Source organism: Siniperca chuatsi, linkage group LG10 (genome assembly GCF_020085105.1).
Source record: "Siniperca chuatsi isolate FFG_IHB_CAS linkage group LG10, ASM2008510v1, whole genome shotgun sequence".
Lineage (NCBI taxonomy): Eukaryota > Metazoa > Chordata > Actinopteri > Centrarchiformes > Sinipercidae > Siniperca > Siniperca chuatsi.
In genome coordinates, this window is record NC_058051.1 from 21,659,284 (window position 1) to 21,684,679 (window position 25,396).

Here is a 25,396-nt window from a genome sequence, read left to right on the forward strand (position 1 = left end):
AGATACTGTACAGTACATTTTATTATTTGCATTGTATTATTTGTGTCTGTAGCTTGGCATAGCAAAAGGTTTTTTTTCTTCTTTTTTTTATGCTCAGATTGCCTGGCAGGTTTTAAGGCAGCATTACAAGCCTTTTTTCCAGTAAAAAAAAAAAGAAAAAAAGGCTTGTCTGCATTTTTGTTAAAGCTTAACTACAAAGTCTTTGTTTGTATAGGTGAAAATACTAACCCATGGGTATGTCGCAGGGGAGTGGGATGACAGCAAAACTCATTCTAATCTTATCCAAGTTTCTTTGCAGACAATGGACCAAAATAGGACCAACCTGAATGCAGCATACTGCTGAGATAAACAGCAGTGTTGGGGTGTTGTTTCACAGGGTTCATTCAGCAAAAAACATTTTGTGTTGACCCTTTGTGGGCCCTTTGGAAACTTCTCAACAGCCTTTGAGTAAAACAGGTTATTTCTGAATTGTATTGTTTAATAGTACTGCTGTATTGGTAAATTGTAAAACTCTATATAGACATCTTGCAACTTGGATGCTGCAGACACTTGAGTCAATAATGAGGTGATTCCACTGATTAGAGCACTCCATTTTGAACCAAGCAATCAGGAGTCAGCTTATTCTCTATTTTCATTGGGCAAGCACTGGCACAACTAGAAAGTTAAGTGATTTATCAACTAATTAGCCAGGCCTCTTTGGCTCAGAGGGATGAGCATTGGATAAATGTCCTTTTATAGTACATGTAAGATGTCAAATGAGATTAGACTGTATCCGTTAATACTTTCCTAAATCATCTCTGTTCATGTTGGACAGTGTTTGTGTTTGTTCCTGGAGCAATGTTATAATGTTATATTATGTAAAATGTCATATTGTAGAAACTGTTGCTTTTTTGACTACTGGAATATTTGCATATTGACAGAGTGAGTCACACTCTCTTGTCCCAGTGTCTCTGTCCTTAGGTCTCTGTCCCACATGCAGTTATTTGAGGTTTCTTGTGATTCACACGTTTATTTTTCCAGTGAAAAATAAGCCTGTTGACACGGTGGTCTCAAAACAGCTGTATATATAATGTCTTTTTATTTCTACTGGCAGAGTCATCATGTTCTCGACAAGCAGCTGACGTCTTCCCCCCAAACATCACAGTTGAAGTCTCTTTGGACTCAGTTGGCCATAGATGTTTGGTTGATTTGATGTCATGGTAACAAAAGACTGGATAATTGCTGCTGGAAAAAAACCCCATTACTTTTAAAGTGAGAAAAGGGGTAGATTGGGACTGATGACTCAGTGATGAAGATTGTACGATTCAGACTTGACCTAGAAAGCTTTTTAGCCTCCACATTATTATGATATAATGGAAATAGGATAATATGACATATGGTTCAGAGATTAGCTGACTTCTCTTTCCCAACCAGCAGATGGTGGTGTTAAACCACGCTACGGGCACCCCTAAATTCTCCAGTCCCTGGAGATCAAACAAAGACATGAGCGTCATCATTTTGGGAAGACTGATATGGATGCAGCATTTCTTCAATGTGTCTGTTAGTAATGTGAAAATATGCTTTGCATGTAAAAAGGGTCTCTAGTTAACAAGACATTGCTTTCATGCTGAGAGCAGAATGCACTGTAGATGTTATCCAACATGGCTCCAGATCCCAGACTCTAGCTTTAAAGGATCTTTTTTGAAATTTCATTGTAATGTATTTATGTATTGGAAACATTGTGACGGATTAGCATATCCACAGTTACATTTAAGCTATAAATAGAATCCTTAAAGGCTGAATGAAAATGTAAATGAGTATACCTCCATTGGCTAATTTGAATTTGCTGAGCACCATTCATAACGCAAATCTTTAGACTAGAAAAGAAAGATCTTTTTTTTTTCTCTCTCTCTCTCTCTTTTTAGTTGTTGTTGCTCTCACCCCTCAGGCTCAAATCTGCTCAAAAGCCCCTCCAACAGACCACTGCCTCCACGAGATTAGACCCAGCCATTCACCAACCACAATGCCTCTGCTTCTGCTGCACCAGGCCTTCCAAGGAAGCCTGCTCTTGTGGGATTATGGAGAGGAGATCCACATTTTCCTGCTCGCGCAAGACCAATCGCAGATCCACACTTGTGCACGCACACAGATATCAGGCCACATTGGTGGACGACATGAAACTGGTGTCTAAATCAAGATGACACATCAGGGTCACGCCAAATTCGGCTTGGCCCCTTCAGTGTGTGAAGGCCACAAGGAGCATGACATCTGTGCTTGCGATGGAGGACTGGTCTCTCAGTCGCTGCCTCCTATTATTGCTGTAACAGGATGGACTGTGCTGCTTTAAGACACAGTCAAGACACACACATACTGAACACTGTCCTCTCCATTTTGCTCTCTTGGTTACGTTAAAGGAATGAACCAATGAAAACGGTCTAACACAGTGCACTCTGGACACGGTATGGAGTTATAATTAATCCAATTGGATAAATGCCTGATTTTACTACAGACTAAATTGGAAAAGTGGCCCTTGCAGTGTCACACATGTTGGCTCACATATTGCAAATCATGTTAGCCTGTACAAATGGCTGATAGAGATCTCATTCTTTCGTTTGCATAATTCCAGATTTGTTGTGCTTGAATAGAATTTGAGGCTTGCACCCCTATCTACAGCATCCCTGCGTGCACAACGTCTGGGGAATTTGCATGATTGCCTGTAGATTATTTGAACATTATCTATTCCCCCTCCTCTTTTTCTTATTTCTTTGGCTCTCTGCTGTGAGGATGCACACACATCCTTGGGCAAAAGAATCTAAAATAGATCATACAAGCAACTGGAGTAGATGCACAGGCACAGGAAGCAGCTCACGGGCAGACTTGAGTCATGCTGGCAAGATCATGCACCCTGAGCTGACAGCCCAACACACCCGATTACCAAGCACGTCATTTGTAAAATGCAGCCGCAGCCTCACTATAGGTCGTAAACAAGGGGCAAAATATTGAGATCCAACTCTTGATTTACCTGTAAATGACTCTTGAATGTGGTATGGATTGAGTGAGTGCAGGGTTGAGACTGACCTGATGAGCGTCTCTGGCTCCAGCAATTGTGGCTCATTCATTGTGTCATGTGGACTGCTGGCAATGGCATAACCTTTGTGGAGGGAAGGGAAGACAACACGGTCACTCTGGATAACAGTCTTGCAATGAACAGAAACAGAGCCTGTCAGGCCATCTCAACATCAGTTTTCAGCTGCACACCACCACCACCACCAACACACTCTACCAATCACTTTCCTCACTTCCTCCTTCCATCAGTTAAGACAGCTCCTTCTTGATAAGGCCCTCTTGTGTGGCGTGCATGTTACATTGATTTAACAGGATCCTATTAACACATTTCTACTTTACATCCCCTCTATGTTTGGTGTTGCCTCAGCTCCATCTTTGACCTGTTTTGCGCAAATTTGGCCTGCCGAATGGCCGTATGGTGCTTGACACAGCCAGTGATTTTCTACTGATACAGTTGGCTTAAATTTCATACTTGTATATATTATGGATTGATTTGTAAATGATTGATTTAAAGGGCCATCTGCTGCACAATAGCAGGACTGTGCTGCCGTTTTGTTGTTCCTTCAAGATAATGAGTTGCTTCCAATTAGGACATACAAATAATAGGCTAATATTTCTTGTTAGCTAGAGACCATATTTTTTCCTACAAGATCAGGACCCCATATAATTATCCAAATTTCCTCTCTTAACAACAGGCGGAAAAGGATGTGTATTGAGACAGTGGGTTTTGGGCACTGAGCAGCAGATAAATGTTTGAAACATCACTAAGGGGCATTCTCATGTCTCATTATGAGGCTTGTTAGGGCCTACATTACAGCTGCTTGACTGAGCAGTCTTATTAAGGAAAGTGACCCAACACCAATATGAGCAGCAATGTTTCTCCTCTCACATCCATCTACTACTGTCTTCCATGGCCCTATCTCTTTCCTCTTGTCTGTCTGCCCCCCCCCCCTGCACAGCACCCCACCACCACTACCACCACCACTCCCCCCGTGTGTTTGGCAGTCACACAGTCGGCCATGTGTGTGCTGAAGACGTTACATAATGCCCTCCTTTCACTGCACTCTAGATCAAAGAGAACAATCCAGCACAGAAAAAGTGCTCCTTGCTGATTTTTCTTCTCTTCCACCATGACATTGTTTTACCAGACTTCAGTACCCAGAGACTGTACAGTAGACTGCATTATTATCTGCTTCAGCATTCCCCTTCATGTTGAAAACCAAACAGAGCAAATGGATAATGATCAGAGGTTCACTGTAAAAAAAAAAAAAAAAAAAAAAAGGCAACTAGGTTAGACCAGACAGGCAAGACGTGACAAAGATGCTTCAGGCATAGAGATCTTACACCTCACTTTTTTTTTTTGATTAATTTACTTGCTTCGTTACACGCGTATGCAGGGACGTCAACTTTAACCCAGTCAGAAAAAAAAACATCAAGAAGGTGACGGGCAGAGATTGATTTTAATAAAAGAAAATTGAGTTGCCTTACAGAAAAGCTACAAAAATATTTAATTCATTGTAGCTTTGTCATTATTATCCACAGGGGCCTTCCTCTTTTACATAAGGAAAAACACCCTTAAAAACTGATGCAGTTATGATGAAATCAGTATTGTGGAAGGGTTTCCACTCAGCATTTTACAGAATTCTCTTTTAATTTCTATGTGTGAACAAGCAGAATGATTGGCGCTGTTACAAAGTAACCTAATGTGATGAAATGTTCCACCACATGTGCTCACACAAAGCCAGGTAGCCTTGATAAAATGAAATTAATAGCAAAAGGGAAAAAAAAAAAAAAACAAACCCTCTCTCCATCAAGTGGAAGAAATGGTGACACAGAAAAAGAGAGAGCATGAGAGAATCAAATGCTGTCAGAGAGGCCGGGCCTGTCCGCAGCCTTGGGAGGATTGAAATAATGAGTGTGTGCTGGGGGAACATTTACCTCCAATGCCAAATGTAGGCAGCACATTTTGGGACCAAGGGGCACAAATGACAAAATAAAAAACAGGGGGGAAAAAGCTGAGCCTTTATTGTGCAATTTTGAGAGAATAGATCCTCTGAAGGAGGGACAAACTTGTTTAGCTGTTGTACAGTGGTGTACAATAATCCAATAGGATGACATAAGTTATATTTGGTGCATGTAGGTTATATGCACCATTGTCTCTGACTAAGTATCTCCACAGTGAACCTCAGCTGATGTAGAAGTATTTGATTCCCTCCTAAGAGCTGGGATCAGCAGCAGTCCTTATCTCTAAACTCCCCCAGTGATGGAGAGTGGTTCACTGGTCTGAGGGAGCAGAGCAGTGGGGTTATCTCTGGCCCTCAGCCTGGGGGAATGTGCAGGTGAACCAGGAATAAAAGCATCTTAAGGGCACAGCACATGCTTGCAGTAGTGCATAGCAGACCGTGAGCTGTGCGGCTGCAGCATCAAATGAATTGTTGGAGAATGGGAGAGGGCAAGGCTTCAGAGTGGGTTTGGCGCTCAAACTGTTATCACACCTGACAGTGTCTGGTTTGGGATCCAGTGGTGCACGCGGCATACGTAAGCGGCTGGTCATCTGTAAGGCAGAGTGATAGGGTGTGACGTGTCACACGCCACATTAGGCTCTGCCAGAGGATGTGTTTGACAGACCACAGGAACTTCACTCCAGCACACTGCTTTGCCTCCACTCATATTGTCAGACCTACTTGATAGTTCCAAGCTCACATCTGGGGTCTTATTTATAGAATATCGACTTGAATTTCTTCCTTGATTTATCCAGTGTTCATATATGAATATGATGAAAAAATAAAATATAAAGGGCAGCCATTGATTAACGTGGAAATTATTTCAATGTATTTTAATACATTGTAAGACACTGAAGAAGATTTTGACAAAACTCAAACCATCAAACGCATTTTTACTGTAACATAGATGTTTGTGGTATCACATTTACACTGTTATACCTAATGTATTATTAATAATGAATAACAATTTCAATATCGTTTTTACTTCATTGTGATTCAAGTTTAAAAAAAACTCCCTCAGTTTAAATTGAACACAAGTAGGCCAAGCAATAGTGCACCACACAGGTAGCACAATGTAAAGAATTGTAGAGATATAACGTTCTCTTTGTGTCTTCACTGCCATCTTTGACACAACCAAAAGAAATGTGTGCAGTAAATGATACACAGTAAGTAAATAACTGACTAAACTACAGGAATGTTAAAGGTTTTATACACATAACCATAAAAACTGATATGCCTCTTCAACTTTCTGGCATTGTGACACATCAGTATGTGATTTATTGTAAATAATTTATGCATTTCCAATTCAGAGTACATGTCTTTCCCTTAAACTGTCATGTGAATCTGGGATATAAAGTCCTATCCACATATCGCACGACAAATGATGTGTGGGACCAAGTTGGGACATCTCCAAGCATCCACTGACTTACAGCTAAGAACCAGTGCTTTGACAGACAATCACACATTAGAGAGAGGAAGTCTGGAGCACACAGTATAAACAAAGCTTTTAATAAGGTGCAGGAGCTAATGTTCAGACATATGGGTTTTTAATTTTCAGTAAACTTTTCTGTGTTTACTATGACATCTTGTATGTCGACACATTTGTTTCTGCGGCTAAAAATGCTTGTTTCATAACTGCTCTAAGTGATGTGTGAGCTTTCAGTGCTCTATGTCCAGTTTATCTGAAGGACAAATTGGATAAATGGGATTAACACAAATGTAAATCACGTCCAAATTTTCTTTGTTTTTAACCAGTTGTCATGAAACAAACTGAACCAGCATCATCTAACTGAAGTCAAATTTATCAGACTCCGGAGTGTTAAATGATCCTCTGGAGAAGCCATTATTAAGGCCACTCAAGATGCTTCCTTAGACCTATAGTGACAATAAGGTTTGTAGAAGAACCAAAATGTGTGTGTTTGACAAAACTCAAAATGATCACAATATGTAGCTGTCATGTACTGTGGTGTAATGACGTTTTTTGGTACTCAGCCAAAAAGTGGCAATAGAGGAATTTTGAAATTTGCATATGGGTACAGTGAGGACATGTGTCTCTACTGAGTAGAGCTGCATTCTTTCACACTTGAAAGACTGGATTTTTTATCTTTTCTTTTTTTAAATTCTCAAAATGCTGGCCAAATGTATTGGCTGAAATTGACAACGCTGTGTTTGTTGGATCCATCTTGACCTAGGACTTAAAGGTCCAGTATGTAGGATTTAGTGGCATCTAGCAGTTGTATTTATTAAAACATACTTATAAATATTATATTCCATTTCTGCTAATAGCTCCTCCTAAATGTTACACACTGGACCTTTAACAGACTGTTTGTTTTTGTTAGGCAATGTTAAAAAGTTACAGGCCTTGTGTGGCTTTGGACTTTGCACTGATGGTGGTGCCACTGGAACGCTTATAAATGTGAGCTCAGGTACAATGGAGACTTGTGCATCTGCTGACTAACTTGGAGTATTGTTAGACTGACCTGCCCAGTGGCTAAGACCATAAATGAGGAGGCAGAGACATGAGATAAAGCAAATCCCAGATACCGGTATTTATTTACAGCTATGTACATGTGAGCATAGCATGCAGCTGCAAGCCGCAGCACTACTTGGGATCATCCACCATAACCACTATTACCTCCCGAGCTGGCGCAAAGGGCAGCCTTTTATACTACCCACCCTTGGGTGCTACCAAGAAGAGGGGTACACTAGGGTGCCCCATTTTACATACAACATCTACATTCGAAAAAACACACATATACATAACAACAAATACTCCCATTACATCAACTAAGCCCTTTATACTTCATTTAAAAACCCCGCAACAAACCTAGAAAACATAAGCCTGATATATACTCCCCACCCCTTACACAATCCTATCCAGTTGAACTCTCCGGAACGATAAAGAGGCGCTTGTTTCTCCGGGGACTCTTTTAATCACGCACCCTATGAGTGCAGGGACAGGAGAGCACAGGTAAGTGTTTAGCATATGACATAACGCTCACTATACTGCATTTGTAGTTCCTGTTCAAAATAACGGCATGTAATTCGTCTATGTAGTTCAAAGCACTTGACTAACTGAGCCGCTGACTAGTCGTCCCGAGCTCCATTAATCACTCCATTTACTTCACAGGTGGCGCGGCCATTCCAACCAGCCGGTCATCCGGAACAAACACCACATTGCATACCGAAAGTACACACTACTGTTAAGCAGACCTCTCAATAAAGGTTTTAAACGTAATAATGGCTTGCCTCGTCATTATGTTAATCATGTGCCATTTTTACTGCGTAAATACTGCATTATCACGCGTTACTGTGCAACATATAGCATGCTGTGCAAATATGCTTTGCCAATAAGGAAGCTCTAGAGAGCAACGTAAGGAGATTTAGAGGCCCTCTCTTACAAGTATGAAAATTTGTTAACATAATAAATTTAATCATTATACATTTAATGAAAATTGCATCAACGTTGTAGGAGAAGAATCAAAAACGTGTTTGACAAAACTGAAGTAGCTAAATGAATTGGGGGGGGGGATTGAACTTGACCTAAACAACTGATCCAAAATATAAGGTTGACCTTTGGATTGAGACTCGATGCATCACTGTTCTTTAAACAAACAACTTGCCCATAATTGAAACTGCTGAATCTACTATGTTCTAAGTGTAAATTCCTTCATTATGTGATTATGTAGGAGGAAGTTAAGCAAAATAGAAAAAAAATCGCATAAACCATGTACCATATGCTTTATTTCCATTGATTTGTAATTTTTAAAATATGTTTCAGATGTGATACCTTCTGTAAGGGCTTAAAAAAAATAGAGCATAATTTCAAAATAAAATACATAAAATAAGCACTGAATAAGGAAATATGTGAGTTTAATCAGGAATCATTTGATATGAAATATCAGATCACGCTTTGTATTTGTCATGTTTAAAATCTTCTGTATACAAATGTCAACATCTTATGTGCTGCTGAATAGAAGTATGTTCTGTCATTCAGACAGGTTCTTTCATTCAGACAAGTGTCTTAATGAGGTAACAACAGTGATTGCACTCTGTTTGCTCCACTGTTTGGCTCTATCTTGACCTCATTGACCCCTGCTGTGTCTCTCAGCCCTGCAGTGTGCAGGCTGCTCTCGGGGCATCTTACCTGTCACTGTTTCACTCAGGGGAGGGAGAGAGCAGAGCTCAGGTGCCTGAGGAGGAAGGACAGACTGGGCAGGCCACTGTGGCCCTGCCTGGTCTGGCTCACTCATCAGTGAGCACAGTTCCCAAACCCCTCTGACAGATCGGAATAGAAAGCATGCTTCACATCATAGCTATGATTCACTGCAGTCCCAAGTCCAAGCGTGCCCTGAAGTCCCTCAGACCTCTTAAATCATAGTGTGTATGTTCTTTAAGGAAGTGAGACAGACTGGGAATGAATGAGCTTGTTTGCATATGACAGTGCTTCCATAAAAGTTTCCCATGTGTTTTCTATGTGTCAGAAAGAGTAAACTGCATATTAACAGGCCTTCAAAATATCTCCCAGAGCACAGCACTGTACGTGTCTCATGTGTTTGTTTTTGGTTTGTATTTGAGGGAGGGGGGTATTTATGCATGTAGGTCGGCTTAAATATCTATTTTATTCTGCATAGTCATAATGTGCAGTCAAGCACATAGCTACGAGTGAAAATGTCATGCAATAGTAGGGATAATGCATGCAAAGCACGTGTGGGGGTCACATTTGTATATAACGATGTGCCAAAAGTAATCAAATCAAGATTTGTTTGAACACACGCTAGACAATGAAACTGTGATTCTTGCCTACAGTGTATATACCAATCGTTTGTCATGTGTCAGAATAAAAAAAAATCAGTGACACAATCCATCACCAAGAGTATTTACTTGACTCCAATTTACAATGTTTTTTAAATAAAACGACAGGTCAGGGTCATGAACTTACTCAATCACCTGCTCCTCAACTTCCACCTCACTTTCAGTTCCCAGCTGTAATAAACTGAGGAGACTCAGCCCAACATCCTGAGGAGTGAAGTGTTAAGTGTGTGCTGGTGTAATCTGACACAACTTATTTAGAATGCAGGTCTTTACTAAAGCTGTGCCTGGAGCAGCTGCCTGATCTTGTCTTTACACTTAAAAGAAGTATTTGTACGCATTCACTTACTGTAGAGCCATGCACACACACTCACATAAATGCAAACCTGCAAACACAACTGTATGCACAAACATACTACATGCATGTACAAATACAGAATTTGCATTGTACATACTATACGCACACAGGTGCTTTGCTAGTCGGAATGGGTAAAGTTCCAGGAGATTTGCTGCAGAATAATGAAATTCAGTGGAACACAGAGTACGTTTCTTCTGTTGTCATTTCTGTGTAAGAGCAAGGAAACATAACTCCATTTGATGTCGGCAGAGTTTTTCATTTGTCTGCTAATATCAAAGTCCCACAGCCTAAAGAGGCCCAGGGTAGAGCACAGGGCCTGAAACCCTTTGGGCAGGGAATCCAGGAGGAAGCCATTAGAGGAGCTTCACTGGAGAGCAAGCCCTTCCTACCACTAGCTATACATCAGGGCACAAGATCATCCAGGGCACCCACTGTGCGTGACATCCAGGCAGAGTTACATGTCTTGCTCACCATGTGAAATTTCCCCCCTTGGCTTACATTTGGAATGTGCTATTCAGTCCTGTAAATTAGCCGGCTGTGAAAATAGTCGAATAATGTTAGAATAAATTGGTTGATATTCTTTTTTTTATTTTTTAGAATACTTAGATATGCCCACTTGAAATTTAGAGTACATACAGCAAATGTATAGAATAAGAAAAAAACTTGCAGTTTCTTGCACCCTGATTTTTTTCAGTGTTTCACTTCACCTCTTCCTCTGCCTGATTTGCATTCAGCGTTTGACCCAGGCAGTAATCTGCAATGACTCCCCCATAAGCCTCTGGCACATTGGGGAGATGTTATAAGCTGTGACAAAAGACAAGAAGCGCTACAGCAAACTAAGAGTAGCAGGGGACAGTCTCCTGATTAGCTAAAATTGCCCTCTTTGCTGTGACTTTAAATTTATTCTCACTTACAGAGATTCATTCTAATCACAGTTGCTTTTTTTTGCAACATTCCTTGATTGAAAATGCTCACCTCCTTTTGGACTACATAGGAAAACTGTACCGTTGTTTATTTCTGTACAGTCAATTATTTATATTAGACACCAGATATGATATTGTAGGTTTATGAGCTGCCAAAAAAGGCAAGGTGGGGGGAGGGCAATGTAATGTAAATTAAAGTCCTTTTTGAATGGTCTGTACAATTTCCAGAAGAGGGGGATTTGTTAATTCAAACCCATATATATTCTTACAGCGAGTGTGATAAGCCCTTGATTTGTGACAGGGTAACCTCTCTGGCATAGGCTTCAGGATCTGATATTTGCATCTGTACAGAAATCGTATGCTCTGCTTGCCTCTGAGCTTCGCTCCCTGAAACAACCGAAATATTTGCTGTGTCACGAGAACACAGTATCAAACAGCAAAATCACTGGGAATCCACGATTTCACATGTCCCAGAGTGCACCCATTAATCTCAGATCTCACGCAGCTGCACAGCATAAATGTATGCTTGATATGTAAGCAGCAGTGCAGTTTGTGTGCATGTGCAAAAAAGACACTTTGGTCTCTTAAAAGTGAACTGGTAAACAAGTTCATTTCAGCGAGGTTCCTATTCAGATTGGAAAATGGAGCCCAATTAGCATATATGCAGAGAGGCTTTGCATGCTTGACATCCTCTCAGCCCCTCTGCTGGAAATAGCCATGCACACAACATCCTCTGATTACATTGATATGTAGATTCATGCATCTGCAAAGATTAGTTATTCATTAATGTATTTGCTTTGAATTCTCGGGTGAGTGTACCTCAGACAGAAGTCTGGGGCAAACCAAATGCATCAGAGGAAAAATGTCACAAATGATCACACAAAATCCACATCAAAAATATGCAGGTTCAGTGACCCACAACAACATGAACCCAATAGGGCGTTATGATAAAAAAATCCTTTGGCACTGGGGTTAAAAACAGAGAAAGTATAAACATAATTATCAGCCTTTTCATCTTCACAGCAGAATTAGTATTTCTTGCTCTAAGTGGGCTATGAGGATTAATCATTGCAGCCTGTGTGAGTTTATAAGCTGTAGCGTCCTGTCATCCTTTCATAAAAGCATCATGGATCACCAGTTTGCTTCTTCAGTGTCCTCTCTTGCGGCCACACTGCAAGCACTTTTTTAACTTTAAAAATAGGCTGGTGACAGAGAGTGCCAAGAAATGCTAAACACCAAACAATGTCCCCTTCCTCAGATCTGGCCACAAAATGGAGCTGATAAGCCACAGAGACTCTGCATGAAAACAAATAGTATCACATTAATTATCTATATCTATATAATCTATCTATATCAGTTAATGTCTGCAGTACTGAAACATATACACATCTAATGTACAGTGTCAGTTTATGGTTAAGTTTATTTATATACCTCTTTATCAAAGTTACAGAATCAATGGGCTTCATATCCACATTATGCAACAAGAAATGAAAATGACTTTGGGAGGTGTTCCCTTTATTTGCTCGTTAAGGCGAAACACCATCAACACTAACTTGGCCACCGTCGTCACTGCTGTCAGTAAGGTCATTATAGGAACGCGTGTTACACTGAAGTCTGTGACCCATTAGATTCAGTGACGCTGGAGAGTCAGCTATAGGAAAACGACGGTTGATGGACTGATTAAATATTAACAGGTGAGGTGTTAGTGCTGTGTACACAGACCTATACACAACTGGCCACCAGTTTCTGCCATCACAGCTATCAAAATGTGTGACTCAATCCAAATATTATGTTACAATTTTCGTTTAACAGCTGTCAAACATTTTTAAGTATCTAAATACTGTGGAGGCATCATTTTTGGTGACAAAACAAGTCATCATGACAAAAACATCTGGAGTGGCACTATAGCTGATATTCCTAATCAGGTCACACGATCGATGGGTCAAGGAATTCAGCCTAACACTGGGATGTCAGTAAGCATCGGTCGAGGAAAGAAGAAAGAAGGAAGTTCAGAAATAGGTCAACTATTTGTACAATCCTCTCTAGTAGAAAACAAAAATCACATATTTTGCACCCTACTAAAACCCAGAAAAATGTGGATTTTTTTTTCTGTGTAAAAGTATTGGAAATAAAATTTAAAAAAAAGTTCAATCCATCACTGCTGAAGCTGCTGAAAATTGCCAGCCCTACCCTAAGACTAATTGTGTTCTGCTGGATTGCTCCCAACTAATCAAGAGCTTCCTCCCCCAGTCCTCCCCTACCGAAAAATGATGATCTATTGCTCTCGTGGACATAAGACATCAGTTTGGGTTGTCTCAGTGGTGACTGGTTTTCATAGGTAATGATGCTAAATTACACAACTGGGAATAAACAAGGCTAGTAAGTCATCCATCAGGGGCTAGTTTATATGAGCTGACATCAGGGGCATTATTCAGACCCCAGTCCACTCAAACACATAGCTTTCTGTCCCTAACCTCTCTCTCTTATTCCCTGTCTCTCTCTCTCACACACACACACACACACACACACACACAGACAGTTTGCCACGAGCTACTAGAGGGGACATCTCTTTCTTTTATCCATGGCAAGTCATTGTGGTGGTGTCAGCTGGTGCCGTCTCTTTTATCACACTGGAAGCTAATGGAAGCAGCAACTGCAGGAGGTGGGGGGAAAGATGCAGGCACACACACAACACACACACACACACACACACACACACACACACACACACACACACACACACACACAGATACAGACAGAGCCATAAGAGGTTGGGGAGATGGGGCGGGTGGGCACGCCAGTCCTCGGGGCAAGCGCTGTTCTGTGGTGATGTTTTTCTTGCAGAGGCCTCTGTATCATCTTGTGTTTCTGACACTCAATAAACCACAAGGAAGGGCTTCAGACGCTTTTCATTCATATTATTCTCTTTTGATGTTTCATTTTTTTTACAGTAATGTTTAGTTCCTTTTTTTACCCCCATGGTAGAGTTAAGCTGGATGTCATCCTCACCCAAAACTACTGAAGAGAGGTTGTTTAATTTTACACGTCCCACCTGGCTTCATTCTAACTAAACAAAACATGAATCCAGCCATACAACACTTTGGATTTTTTTTCCACTTTATCCCTGCTTGTACTTTTATTGGTCTCACATTTTTCTATATCTATTGACTAGAAATACTCTATGGACAACAACAATCATCTACAAGAGAGGAAATAATAGCCAATTACTGCAGGAGGATTCAGCGCAGCATACATCTTTTGATAGGATAGTGGGGTTGACCTAATTTACTGTTGAAAAGCACGGGGCTGCTACTTTAAACACACATGTTATAAGGGACATATGTCAGGCATGTATTGTATTTATATTTTCTATAATTCTTTATTTTTCAGTCTTTTTCTGTTTGTATAACATAACAATCGTGCTTTATCATGTGACACCATTTAGATACATATCATGTTTATATTATGTTTTACATTAGGCAGTGAGACAGATAAAAATATACAAAACAATATTGTTTTACTAGACATAGTTTCTATTTTTAATATAATCGTCAGTATCTTCATTGTCATCACCATTTCGTATATTTCTGTAAGATATGTGCTTTAGCTTCTGTGATCAAAATATTATTGCAGAAAACAGCAACTCCATTTTTTCAACATTTAGACAATAACTTCCAATGTAATACAGACATTCACAGTTACATGTTTTACACAGTACAGTTTTACAACAAAGTTCCAGAGAAAACTGTGGTAGAGTAACTTTATACAAAATTCACAGGACATGAACTGTAGCCATTTCACATTCTCGCTCAGTTGTTTTGCTTTTCAAAGTAAACATGTTCTGTTCAACCAGATGCCTTTCACAGTAGCTGCCATAGAAGCAAACTAACATTGTCCTAACACGCCATGGCAAAAGTCTGGGGAAATTAAAGCTTTGTGCTTTTCACTAGTAAAGCAAAGACAACATAAACAAGAAGAAAAACAGACCTCTTGCTTACTGGCCTGCACTTATACATCTACATATGTATTGCTGAATACATATTGATCAAACTATAATTGATCATCACACATAAAGAACAAATAATGACTGTACTTTAACACAGAGTTGGTCCAGGTTTTTGTGCTAGCATATAAAGTTGTATTTTATAGTTCAGCCCAGTCAGGTAAACAGACTATGGCTTAGTTGAAATTGGTGTATATTGGCTTAAGGCCTTCTCTGTTCTTCATCTTCTTTTTTTTTTTTTTTTTTTTTTTTGGTCAGGAGACATTTCAGAACTTTTTCACTGATGTTCCTGAGGAAAGCATGCAAAACGTAAACAGGATTGACTGTCAGCATTAAGGGATAGTCGATGTTTGTAAATCACTTTTCTAACCCTGTGCTTTTTTTTTTGTTTTTGGACTTCTTTGTACCCTGTGCTTTGCCAACCGAACACTAAATGGCATAGTTTTTGCTTTTGTCTGCCTATTGATTTTGGTCCTCCATCACAACACATATAGTATAAAACATCCTAAAAATAATTCTAAAAATGCTTCGATCACATAAAAGTTTTCCCTTTTTTTACTAAAAAAAAAGGAAGGAAAAATAACAGTCTCTCTCACACACAAAATCTTTTGCAACAAATACTGGTTTGCTCCAGAGCTCCTAAACATGAAACTTCTTATTGGCATTGTGCTTACTCAGAGCTCCCCGTTTGCCTTTTGGCCTGTAGTTTACCTCACAGAGTGCAACATTTGGAAAAGAGACAACTGTGTGAGGTTTAGTAAACGTCCACAATAAAATTGACACCATTCCTTGCACTCTTCAATGATGTCAATTTTGTTCACTACTTCATCTACTATATTCACATGGTATTTACTTGATTCATGAAGATATTCAACAAATCTCTAATCTGTATCTCTATGTTTTTTTCTTTTCTCACAGTATTACACAGTATGTTTACATTTTTTTAATTCAGATTTATGGTTGTATTTGTGAACACTAACAGTCTTTGATATTGTTTTCAGAATGCAAACCAACAATAAGACATCATTGGCTTGGTTTTACAAATGCAGAAACATGGTTCGAAAATCTGTTTTGATCACATATTGCCCCTGGAGGTAGGTGAATCAATTAAAATCTTGGAAGTCCTTTGTAATGTTCTCTTTTGTCTACATGCTCCATGAGGGTTTCTTTGTTGTCTACACGTTGGCCTCGGCATTGGTCAGGTTAGAGGTTGGGCTTGTTGGGTTTGGGGGGTTAACAGGCTCTGTTGGGCTAGCTGGGTTGGGTGGTGGGCTGGTTGGGCTAACAGTTGTGGTGGTGGTGTTAGCCAGACTGGCCGTGGTGGTGGTGGTGGTGGGACTAGTTGCCGGGTTCACCGGGCTAGTGGCAGTGGCTGGATTAGCTGGCGGAAGAGCCGGGTTAGCGAGGGTCACGGGGCTAGCTGAGTTGACAGGAGCCGGATTGGTGGGGCTGGAAGGGTTTGCGGGAGCTGGGTTGGCAGGGCTAGCGGGATTGGTGGGACTGGATAGGTTAGCAGTGTTGGTTTCCGCCTGCTGCTCGGGTCCGTTTTCCTGAGGTCGCCTGACAACTGCAGGAGGCTGAAGCATTATCCGAAGTCGCTGGGAGAGAAACACAACGCAAATGAATTACATAAGAGAAGGGGTATGTTAGGTAACAGGAGTATGTTAGGAGTCAGAATAGATCTTAAGGTAAAAAATCTGGCTACACAAGCAAGCAAAACCTGTCACCTAACAAACCCGACAGCCACTTCACTTCTTACCTCTTTGTAAGTGCCCTTGAGTCCAAGATACATATAGATCATGTATCCTGGTATGAGAACCATGGAGGACAGCGCCATGAGCCAGCCCACTCCCTGACCCCAGCCTGGGAACACATAGTCTCCCATTTTGAGAGGAACCATTTGTATGGCGCTGAACAAGAACACCCCCTGTGGGAGACATGAGACGCTTTATGCATCCTGACACCACTGACTACAGGCAGCACTGTCTCAGCCTGACATGGCTGCAGGCTGGTAATATTGACTTTATTGTTTAATTTTGCATGTCATGACTTTAGATGTACTGTTGTATTAGTTCAGAGTACTCACACCAACAATGAGAGGGGTGAACACGACCCAGCACATCTTCCACCATATACACGGCTTGTAGCCAATCATCTCCTGGATGTTGTCGTAGAACTTGTTCACACCTGCGAGACAAATTAATTTATGATCAAAATATTCATATCCAATTTATTTCAATTTGCTGCTGGCCTGCCATGCATGATGATGAGGGTGGTGAGGTGGAACACATGAGTGCTCATGACCTTGAGGCTGAACAGCGTTTGAAGCTGCGCAAATATCTCCAGACAGGTGTGACGTTTTCCAACCTTGATATTTACCCCGACTTTTCATACATGTGATATTTCCCCACCTTAATTTGTTAAATTGTGTGAAGAAAAATAAAAAATTTTTGTTCCGTTTTACTATATTGCATGAAACATTGATGATACACACCGTAGCACCAGGATATGGAGATGCATTCAAAGAAGACCAAGAACAGCAAACACATTCCACTGGCAGAGTAGTAGTCAAACAGTTTGAACACATAGATTCCACCCTGGTTACAGAAAAATGGATAAGTGTTATAAAAAGACTCATTGTGCAGATACAGCATAACATACTCTGGTAATGCCATTAAGAGAACAAGTCAAAATTTAAATGGCCTCTTGCCCACTACGTACAGTAGATGCATGGATTTTACTTTTATCTTCTAATTACATCTTTCAATTCTATTGGTTATTTGTTTAATTTTGTGCCATTAATAGTCAGCGGTGACATAAGAAAGCTGCCCTGCTGTACCTGTGTGATGTTTGAAAGTCCGATCACATAGGACACCAGACAGACAACTGCGATGAAGATCTCTCGTCTGCCCCTAAGAGCTCTGGGAAACTCATCCACCAGAGCAGTGATGAAGCCTTCAACAGTGCAGAACTGAAGGACAAAATCATAGAAACAGCATTAGTGTGAATATGTGCACAATTTGCACCTACTGCTTTTATGTTCTTAAACACAATTATGTTTTTAATATGTACAGTACATTGATATTATTTTTCTTGTAGCATGTAGAGGCCAGTGAATATTTAGCAAAATATATTCTTCCCCAAAAGAAGTTTTATTTTTGTGGTTAGGCTAACTGATGATGACGAATGACAAGAATTGCCGTGTGCACCAAAGCATGGGACAAAAACACTAACGTAATCTTCTGAATGACCAAGCATCCACTTCTTGGAGGCCATTTTGGTAATAGCTCTGTTATGTAAACGCTCAGTTGCTATGACATTTAGAATAGTATTGTAATTTATGTCTTTTACTTTGAAATGCTGGTATTCATAGCCAGTGTATAGCTGCATTTATGCATTTTTTCCCCTAGTCTCTATTGCCTTATGCAAACCCAAATATCATACACAAAAGGAAGAAACACAGACAGTGAAACCTGCAGGCACATGGAGGTGATAAAGTTGCATTAAACAGACCTGACTGCTGATGTCAAAGCTCAGCTATATCTGTCCACAAGAAGCAAATTGCATGCTTATCATGCAGAGAGCAGGGGTGAGCTGCATGATATGTACCTGCATTTTAAATATTTAGGTTAGCCCATGAGCAGATCATCTCCAAGCCCCTTACCTGGCTGTCTATCCCCAGCATGAGCAGCATGGAGAAGAACAGAATGGCCCAGAGAGGAGACACGGGCAACTGGGTTACAGCCTCCGGGTAGGCCAGAAAAGCTAAACCAGGACCTGGATAGTAAATGGGAAAATCATATTTCATCAGTGATATTCTCATAGCACTCTGATATGACTGCAAATACACATATTTGCATAGAAGTGATGTCAAAAGCTGTGTTTAGCAGTCAGTATCAATGACAGTGCACATTTTTTGTGCAGAGACAGAACCATTGAAGAAAGCACATATGCAATCCGTAGTTACCTGAAGCTGCTACGTCGGCAATGTCTTTCTTTGTCACATGTGCCATGAAGCCAACAATAGAGAAGATTACAAAGCCAGCAAACATGCTGGTACATGAGTTGATGCAGCACACAATGATAGAGTCTCTGGGGAGAGGAAATATAAAATAGGCCTGTTGTCAAAGATTTAAGTTGACTCTTTTTTTTTTTCTGTATTAAGCTTCCCTCAAAACAGTCCACACAGGAGAGACTGAGATCTGAACGAGTAGCTGTGAGAATACATCACTGCTATTTATTCAAAAACACAAGTTTCATTGTTTATGACAGACATACACAGATTTAATATAAGAACTCATGACAAAAATGATAAAAATTATAAAATTTTTGCAGATGTAGATGTAGAAAGATAGATCCATTTGAAACAAGGACACAAAATTAATGCAATTATTTTTATGTAACTGATTATGTTTATGTGACCCAAAACTATGAGGCTCCTGGAGAAAACACTCAGGCTTTCCAATCATAGTTGTTGTTTTTTCTCCTCCAAAACGCACGACAGCCAGAAACATCCTTCTCCTTAGATTATCATATTCATACCAGCAACTCACATTAATAAGACCCTTTAAGGGCTCTTACCAAATACCCTTGAATAAGGTCTTTAATAGGAGCATATAATATAGTAAAATAGCAGCAATTGAATTAATTCAGCAATTATGATTTGCTCTGATATATTAAATTCAGCAGAATTCTCTGTCTCTGTCTCTCAAAGATTATCTCTATTCATGAATCAGCACCAGTCTTACCTGTAAACATTGTTATTGAAAGGGTTATAGCTGCCCAGAGCTATAAGTGACCCCAATCCCAATCCATAAGAAAAAAAGATCTGGGTAGCTGCATCCAGCCATACCTGACAAAGGAACACAAGCATTTAGCTGCGTGAGGCCGAACTCTGCTCACTCAGGCATGCAGTACTTAGATATGAATCATCTGATAAATTGTCATTACCTCTGATTCTTTGAGTTTTTCAAAGTCAGGGGTGATATAGAACAGAATTCCCTCTCTAGCTCCGGGTAGAGTCACCCCACGGATGAAGAGAATAAACAGCATGAAGTAGGGGTATGTAGCAGAGAAGTAAACAACCTATAAAATGTGAGACAGTTAACAGCAGGATAACACCATTGCAGCTTAAGTAAATGTATGATACATACAGAATTTGTAAATTTTTAAATTCACCCACTATTCAGAAATTTTCATGAGGGTTGTAAATATTTTCTAGATTTATTTTCTCTTCTTCTCTTTTGTCTCTTTCGGACAAAATAACAAAACAGATAAAGAGACCAAATATTCAGCAAAGAAATCACTGCAGCTTCACTTTGAATCAGCTCCCTCTGTCTCTGTGCGTTTATGACACTGTGCAAGTAATTTGTGAGCAAAATGTGCAGGGGGATAGAGAGTATTTTGTGACCAAAACAAATTTTATTTGCCATGGTCACGTGATACACTAGACTTTTCGAAATGTGGCACCACAAGGGAGGGAAACAGCTCCAAGTGAAGGGAGAGGACAAAACCAGATTGTAGGGTATGGCTGTTTGTTGCTCCTCCTATCATGAATCCACACTCAGTATATACAATGTGTCAGGAGAATTGGAATTAGAGGAGCCACCATGAGGCAGAGTAGGATTAGTGAACAAGAGTATTTGATGTCTCTTCTCTTATTTTAAAATCAATCTGGACAATGCTGACAGTAATCTAAATGATTGATGATGTGATATTAGACTGATTAATATTGCATAGCTGACACATTCTACTCCTTATTGGGAACCAGTATAGCATGAGAGGTCTTGGATACCCAAATTTGGCAAACGTCTTACCTTCCCTGTCCAGCCAACCCCTTTCCAGATACAGAAGTACACAAGGACCCAGGCGATGGCCAGTGTTATTGCCAGTGGCATTCGAATCTGGCCTGGTTTTTCCAAGCCATCAGTCATTTCATGCATGTTGCGCCTATAAGTCAGAGCAAGCAACAATAAGACTATCATACACACAGGGAAATTAGCATGTAGCAGAGAAGGATGTCTTTTATGTATCATGGGAATGCATGCAGAATACAGGATGCTCTGCTGTTGTGAAAGCAAGAGAAAGCGGTCAATATCTTACTCCCAAAACTCCACCACTGCACTGGTGAGATTGGTGGTATCTGCAATGGAGTAGTTCGTATAACATTTCTCTGTGTTCCATGGATTGTTACATGAGCTCCATGGAAGTTCCTGAAAAACAAAAATTACAGTATTTTTTTCTCCTTGACACATTTAGGGATTTTAAATTTCTCACAGGTATCACAGGCTACCATTCCTAACTAACTCATGTAACAACCTTGACCCTATGCTGGTTTCGGCTTTTTATGAATCATGTGTGTACACTGTGTAATACTTACAGTGGTGAAGGAGTTGTACAGGTAGTAAATGGCCCAAGAAATGATTACAATATAGTAAATGTTAAGCCAGAAGGACAGGACAGCTGCTGCAAGGCCCACACCTATCATACAGAAATGAATTAGGCAGTGTGGTAAAACTATCATTGAATATGTGTGTTATGTAGCCTTCATAAATCCTCATTGTCAAAATTATTTCTTTGAAACACCATAAATATTTTTAGACAGGCCTGGTATCAAGACACAATTGTCCAGAGATATTTAGTTTAAGTGAAGTATACCTTTAAACATAGGAGCCAGTTTCCACACACCAAGCCCTCCAATTGAGGTGTATTGACCAAGGGAGCATTCCAATAGAAACAAGGGGACCCCAGCAAATATGAGAGTCAAAAAATAGGGAATCAAGAAGGCTCCTGTATGGACAAAAGTAGATCACGTTATGCAGTAAAAATAACCAATATTTGGATAAAACTGCACTGACTTAAAACACCACAGCACACCAATTAATTAGGGTTGCAAATGTATGTGATATTCATTCTTTTCATGTAATCGACACTGTTAATTAGGTAAGCTCGACTATGTGCAGCATGGGCCGTGCAGTTGGCTTAAATTAGCTGTGAAAATAATGTTTACCTCCACCATTTTTTCCACAGAGATAAGGAAATCTCCATACGTTTCCCAGTCCAATTGCATAACCCACACACGACAGGAGAAAATCAAATTTGCCCCCCCATGTTTCTCTATCAGGCAATTCCTTTTTCTGCTTTTCGGGTTTCACGTCCAGTGACTTGGGTTTGTCATTATTAGTGGCCACCTCGTTCAGTTCTGTGACTTGTCCGTCCGTTTTGGTGCCGTTCGTCGCCATGTCTCTGGATTTGGCAGAGGTCCTGGCAGTCGGACGAGAGGCTTCAGCACCAGTCCACGTAGACAGCAGCTTCGCGGTTTTTAAACCTAACCTTTGGACCAAATGTCTGGAGATGAAGCCTGTGCACACACGGCTCGTCAGTCGCCGTTAACCTGGAATCGTGAATAGAGCATTTGGTTGTTTTTCAGGAGGCGCTGAAAATGTGGTTACTTGTGAAGCAAATATGGACACATTATGCACTACATTTACTCCTCGGCAGGTACAATAAAACAATACCAATTAAATTCAAACATACACTGAAATGTGAATTTTAAAACGCAGACCAAAGCATCTCATGAACATTTGGCTCCCTGACAAAATTTTCATTCATATCAGACTCAACAAACACCAAAATACCATCGATGACAAAGTCATGCTGGACTTGCTCCCATAACTAAAACACAGACGACAGATTGCGCGTAAATTAACAGCAGCCAAAACCAGATCAGCACACACGATAGCCTAAACAAAGTCTTCAATTAAAATGAGCAAAAAACAAAAACAAAAAAACCCCGGAAACTGATATTACTAACATCATCGAAAAAAGAAAACTTTAAGACAAATTACAGGAATCCAAAACATGCACTTCAAGCGCACCATAGTAATAGCAAATAGCCTGTGAGATTTAAACATAATGAAGTGGAGCCCACCAGTTACCACCTGCAGATTCTCCTAACAGTTATCCACATACAGAATTTCAAGCAGCAGGGATACAGAGAGGTCTCAAACAAACTGGAACACAGAACGCATAGTAGAGACAAAGGGATGTCCAATGCGTAAAAGCTTTACGCATCAGGCTGCACAAATAGCCACTCCATTCTATCCGATTAAATGAGACGAGAATGCGTCTCCACAGTTGCACCATCCAGTAGACTAGCAAGTAGTAATCAATTCTGCATTTAATTGGCTATAGCATGTAGGTGCGGAGCTCATCATGCAGTCATTACACTGACCCGAGCAACATATTGACAGTCTCATTCACAATTTAATCACACTCACTATCGCTGCGAAGACAAAAAAATAAATGAATCATGCATTAACCAGAATCGTTTGTATGAGGGTTCAAACACAGACGCTCACAGACAGACGCAAGAATTCAACACCCAGTTTACTCACAATGAATATGTGGTCTGTGCCGCCGAGGATACGCTGCCTGCCACAAATCTCGAAACGAGGTATCCGTAGAATCCTCCTGTGGACGAAGTTGTAAACTCCCAATATTTCTTGGAACAAAAATAGATTTTACTTCCATTAAAAAACTTAAAGGGACCATGCAGCGTTAGAGGTGTCCAAGCAGGAGCTGTCCAGCGGGGAGCAGTGCTGAAGACCAGGAGGAGGAAGAGGAGGAGGAGGAGGAGGCTGAATCAACACGGGCAGCAGCCGCTTCGCCTTGTGCGACTGTCTAACATCAACAACCAGAGACTCAACTCCCATCTACACAGCCTCAATGTCATCTCAAAGTCGCCCCCCAATCCATATCTATAGGCTGCACTGACATCGCACTTGCAGCTTGTTTGTTTTTTTAATATTTGAAATTGTCTCACTCTTCCCCCCCCATTTTAATTAATACCAATAATGAGGTATTCACGTTATTTTGACATGACCCCCATAGATAGGCAAGCAAGTTTTGTAATCCATACACACTGACTTTAATTGAAGACAATTTCCATTTCAAAGTGATAAATATTGGTCAGTTTGGGGGCTTTTTTAGTCTTTAATTTAGGTTGTCCGCCCCCCAAAACACTTTTAGGATTCATCTGTTTAAAAATGTAATTGCCTCTGCGCCCAGTAACACAACATGCCCCCCCCCTCAAAAAAGAGCACCCCCCTCCCCTCCAGTGGTAAAATGTATGGTCGAGGTGCAAATTGGAAACATATGGAGGGTAATATAAGCAGCATTATTAGGTCCAAACGCGTATATCTGGAAGGTCGGCGGCTGTCTGCAAATCTGGCAAATTGTGATAAAGAGAGCCCGTCAATAAAGGGAAGGAACATTGGCTGGTTGTCTAACTCTGCCTGTAATCGTCCATAGCCCGACGTCTTCCACAAATGAGGGAATGATATGCGAAGAATAAGTGGACTATAAGCTTATAATAAAAAAAGAAAAATGAATGAAAGAAAAGGAATACATGTTTAAAGATTGAGGAGAAAATAACCACGCGGGGCTGGGAAAAAAATGTTTACATGGGCAGCAAATCAGCGAAGAGTGGATCCAGTCGCGGATTTTTATTTTCTTCTTTTTCGGAAAGAAACGATCTGAAAAGTGAAAGACGAGAACAAAACATTTCTTTAAGCAGCAATTCGTCAAGTTGAAGTGCAACGGTAAGTGATTCTCAGCCTGCATAAATAGGCCCACTTGTTTGATTTGCTTGAATATTTAGCACACGTTTTTCTTTAGCTCTGCTGTTTTTCTTGCGTGAACAGTGATGTCACGTTGGCTTCTACTTGTCTGTCCTTTTACTAACTTCACTACATTTCGAGGATTTGCAGTTTGCCTTCATGCTTTTGTTTCCAAACTCCACTGGCTGCCATCACTTAGTTTCATGCTTCAAATCTGAACATGTAGATACACTTTTTGTATGAAATGTTACTGAGTTGAGGTCGAGGGAGTGCACACTGACTGTGGTGTAAACTTCTGTAAATGCTCTGGCAGGGAGCTCAGGAGCATTTAGACTCCAGTGTGAATGTTTCTATCACAGGCTGCGAGGGCACCAGATGGCAAACCAATGAGGGGTGAACTAACCTAAATGATACCACATGAAATGCAGCATTTAAAATCCCATCTGGGTTACCGTCCCTGCGGACATGGAGTGTGAAACATGACACGTATTTATACACCTGCTGATGGAGCACACAGGCATGTCCAATAGGCTGGTGACATGTATGCTTGGCCAGCTGACCTCCTAACCCTGCAAACCTGCAAACCTGCTTTGGTTTGATTCAGCTCACTGCCCTTTTCACCAGCAGCCCAG

At 40.5% G+C, this 25,396-nt stretch overlaps 1 protein-coding gene and 1 long non-coding RNA gene across 4 annotated transcripts; one reads left to right on the forward strand and one right to left on the reverse strand.

Annotated features, from left to right (window-relative positions):
• The first annotated feature begins 2,266 nt into the window (after positions 1 to 2,266).
• On the forward strand, positions 2,267 to 9,918 carry LOC122883579. The gene is made up of 2 exons (XR_006379663.1): positions 2,267 to 8,019; positions 8,179 to 9,918. It is a non-coding gene; the product is annotated as an uncharacterized LOC122883579 (long non-coding RNA).
• Positions 9,919 to 14,495: 4,577 nt separating this feature from the next.
• Positions 14,496 to 23,847, reverse strand: slc6a1a (solute carrier family 6 member 1a). Of its 3 annotated transcripts, none has more exons than XM_044212476.1 (15): positions 23,541 to 23,847; positions 22,154 to 22,537; positions 21,802 to 21,933; positions 21,524 to 21,624; positions 21,247 to 21,356; positions 20,961 to 21,093; positions 20,095 to 20,229; positions 19,893 to 19,996; positions 19,112 to 19,236; positions 18,809 to 18,921; positions 17,984 to 18,115; positions 17,639 to 17,741; positions 17,231 to 17,331; positions 16,904 to 17,071; positions 14,496 to 16,742 (listed from the first exon to the last, which is right to left on the reverse strand). In XM_044212476.1, exons 2-15 carry the CDS (start codon positions 22,383 to 22,385, stop codon positions 16,320 to 16,322), a joined length of 2,112 nt encoding a protein of 703 aa, XP_044068411.1. In that variant the 5' UTR covers positions 22,386 to 22,537; positions 23,541 to 23,847; the 3' UTR covers positions 14,496 to 16,319. The 3 variants fall into 3 exon arrangements, with proteins under 3 accessions (XP_044068411.1, XP_044068413.1, XP_044068412.1); XM_044212478.1 differs by lacking the exon at positions 23,541 to 23,847 and adding an exon at positions 23,085 to 23,279; XM_044212477.1 differs by lacking the exon at positions 23,541 to 23,847 and adding an exon at positions 23,075 to 23,279.
• Positions 23,848 to 25,396: the final 1,549 nt, after the last annotated feature.

Bases quoted from the DNA above. Each gene is read 5' to 3' on its own strand.
- slc6a1a (XM_044212476.1), bottom strand. From the start codon at position 22,385: ATGGCGACGAACGGCACCAAAACGGACGGACAAGTCACAGAACTGAAC. The intron at 21,357-21,523 runs GTAAGTATTACA...TTTGTTTTTCAG, and splicing joins TGTACAACTCCTTCACCACT to GAACTTCCATGGAGCTCATG. The intron at 17,742-17,983 runs GTACAGCAGGGC...TTCTGTAACCAG, and splicing joins GACTTTCAAACATCACACAG to GGTGGAATCTATGTGTTCAA.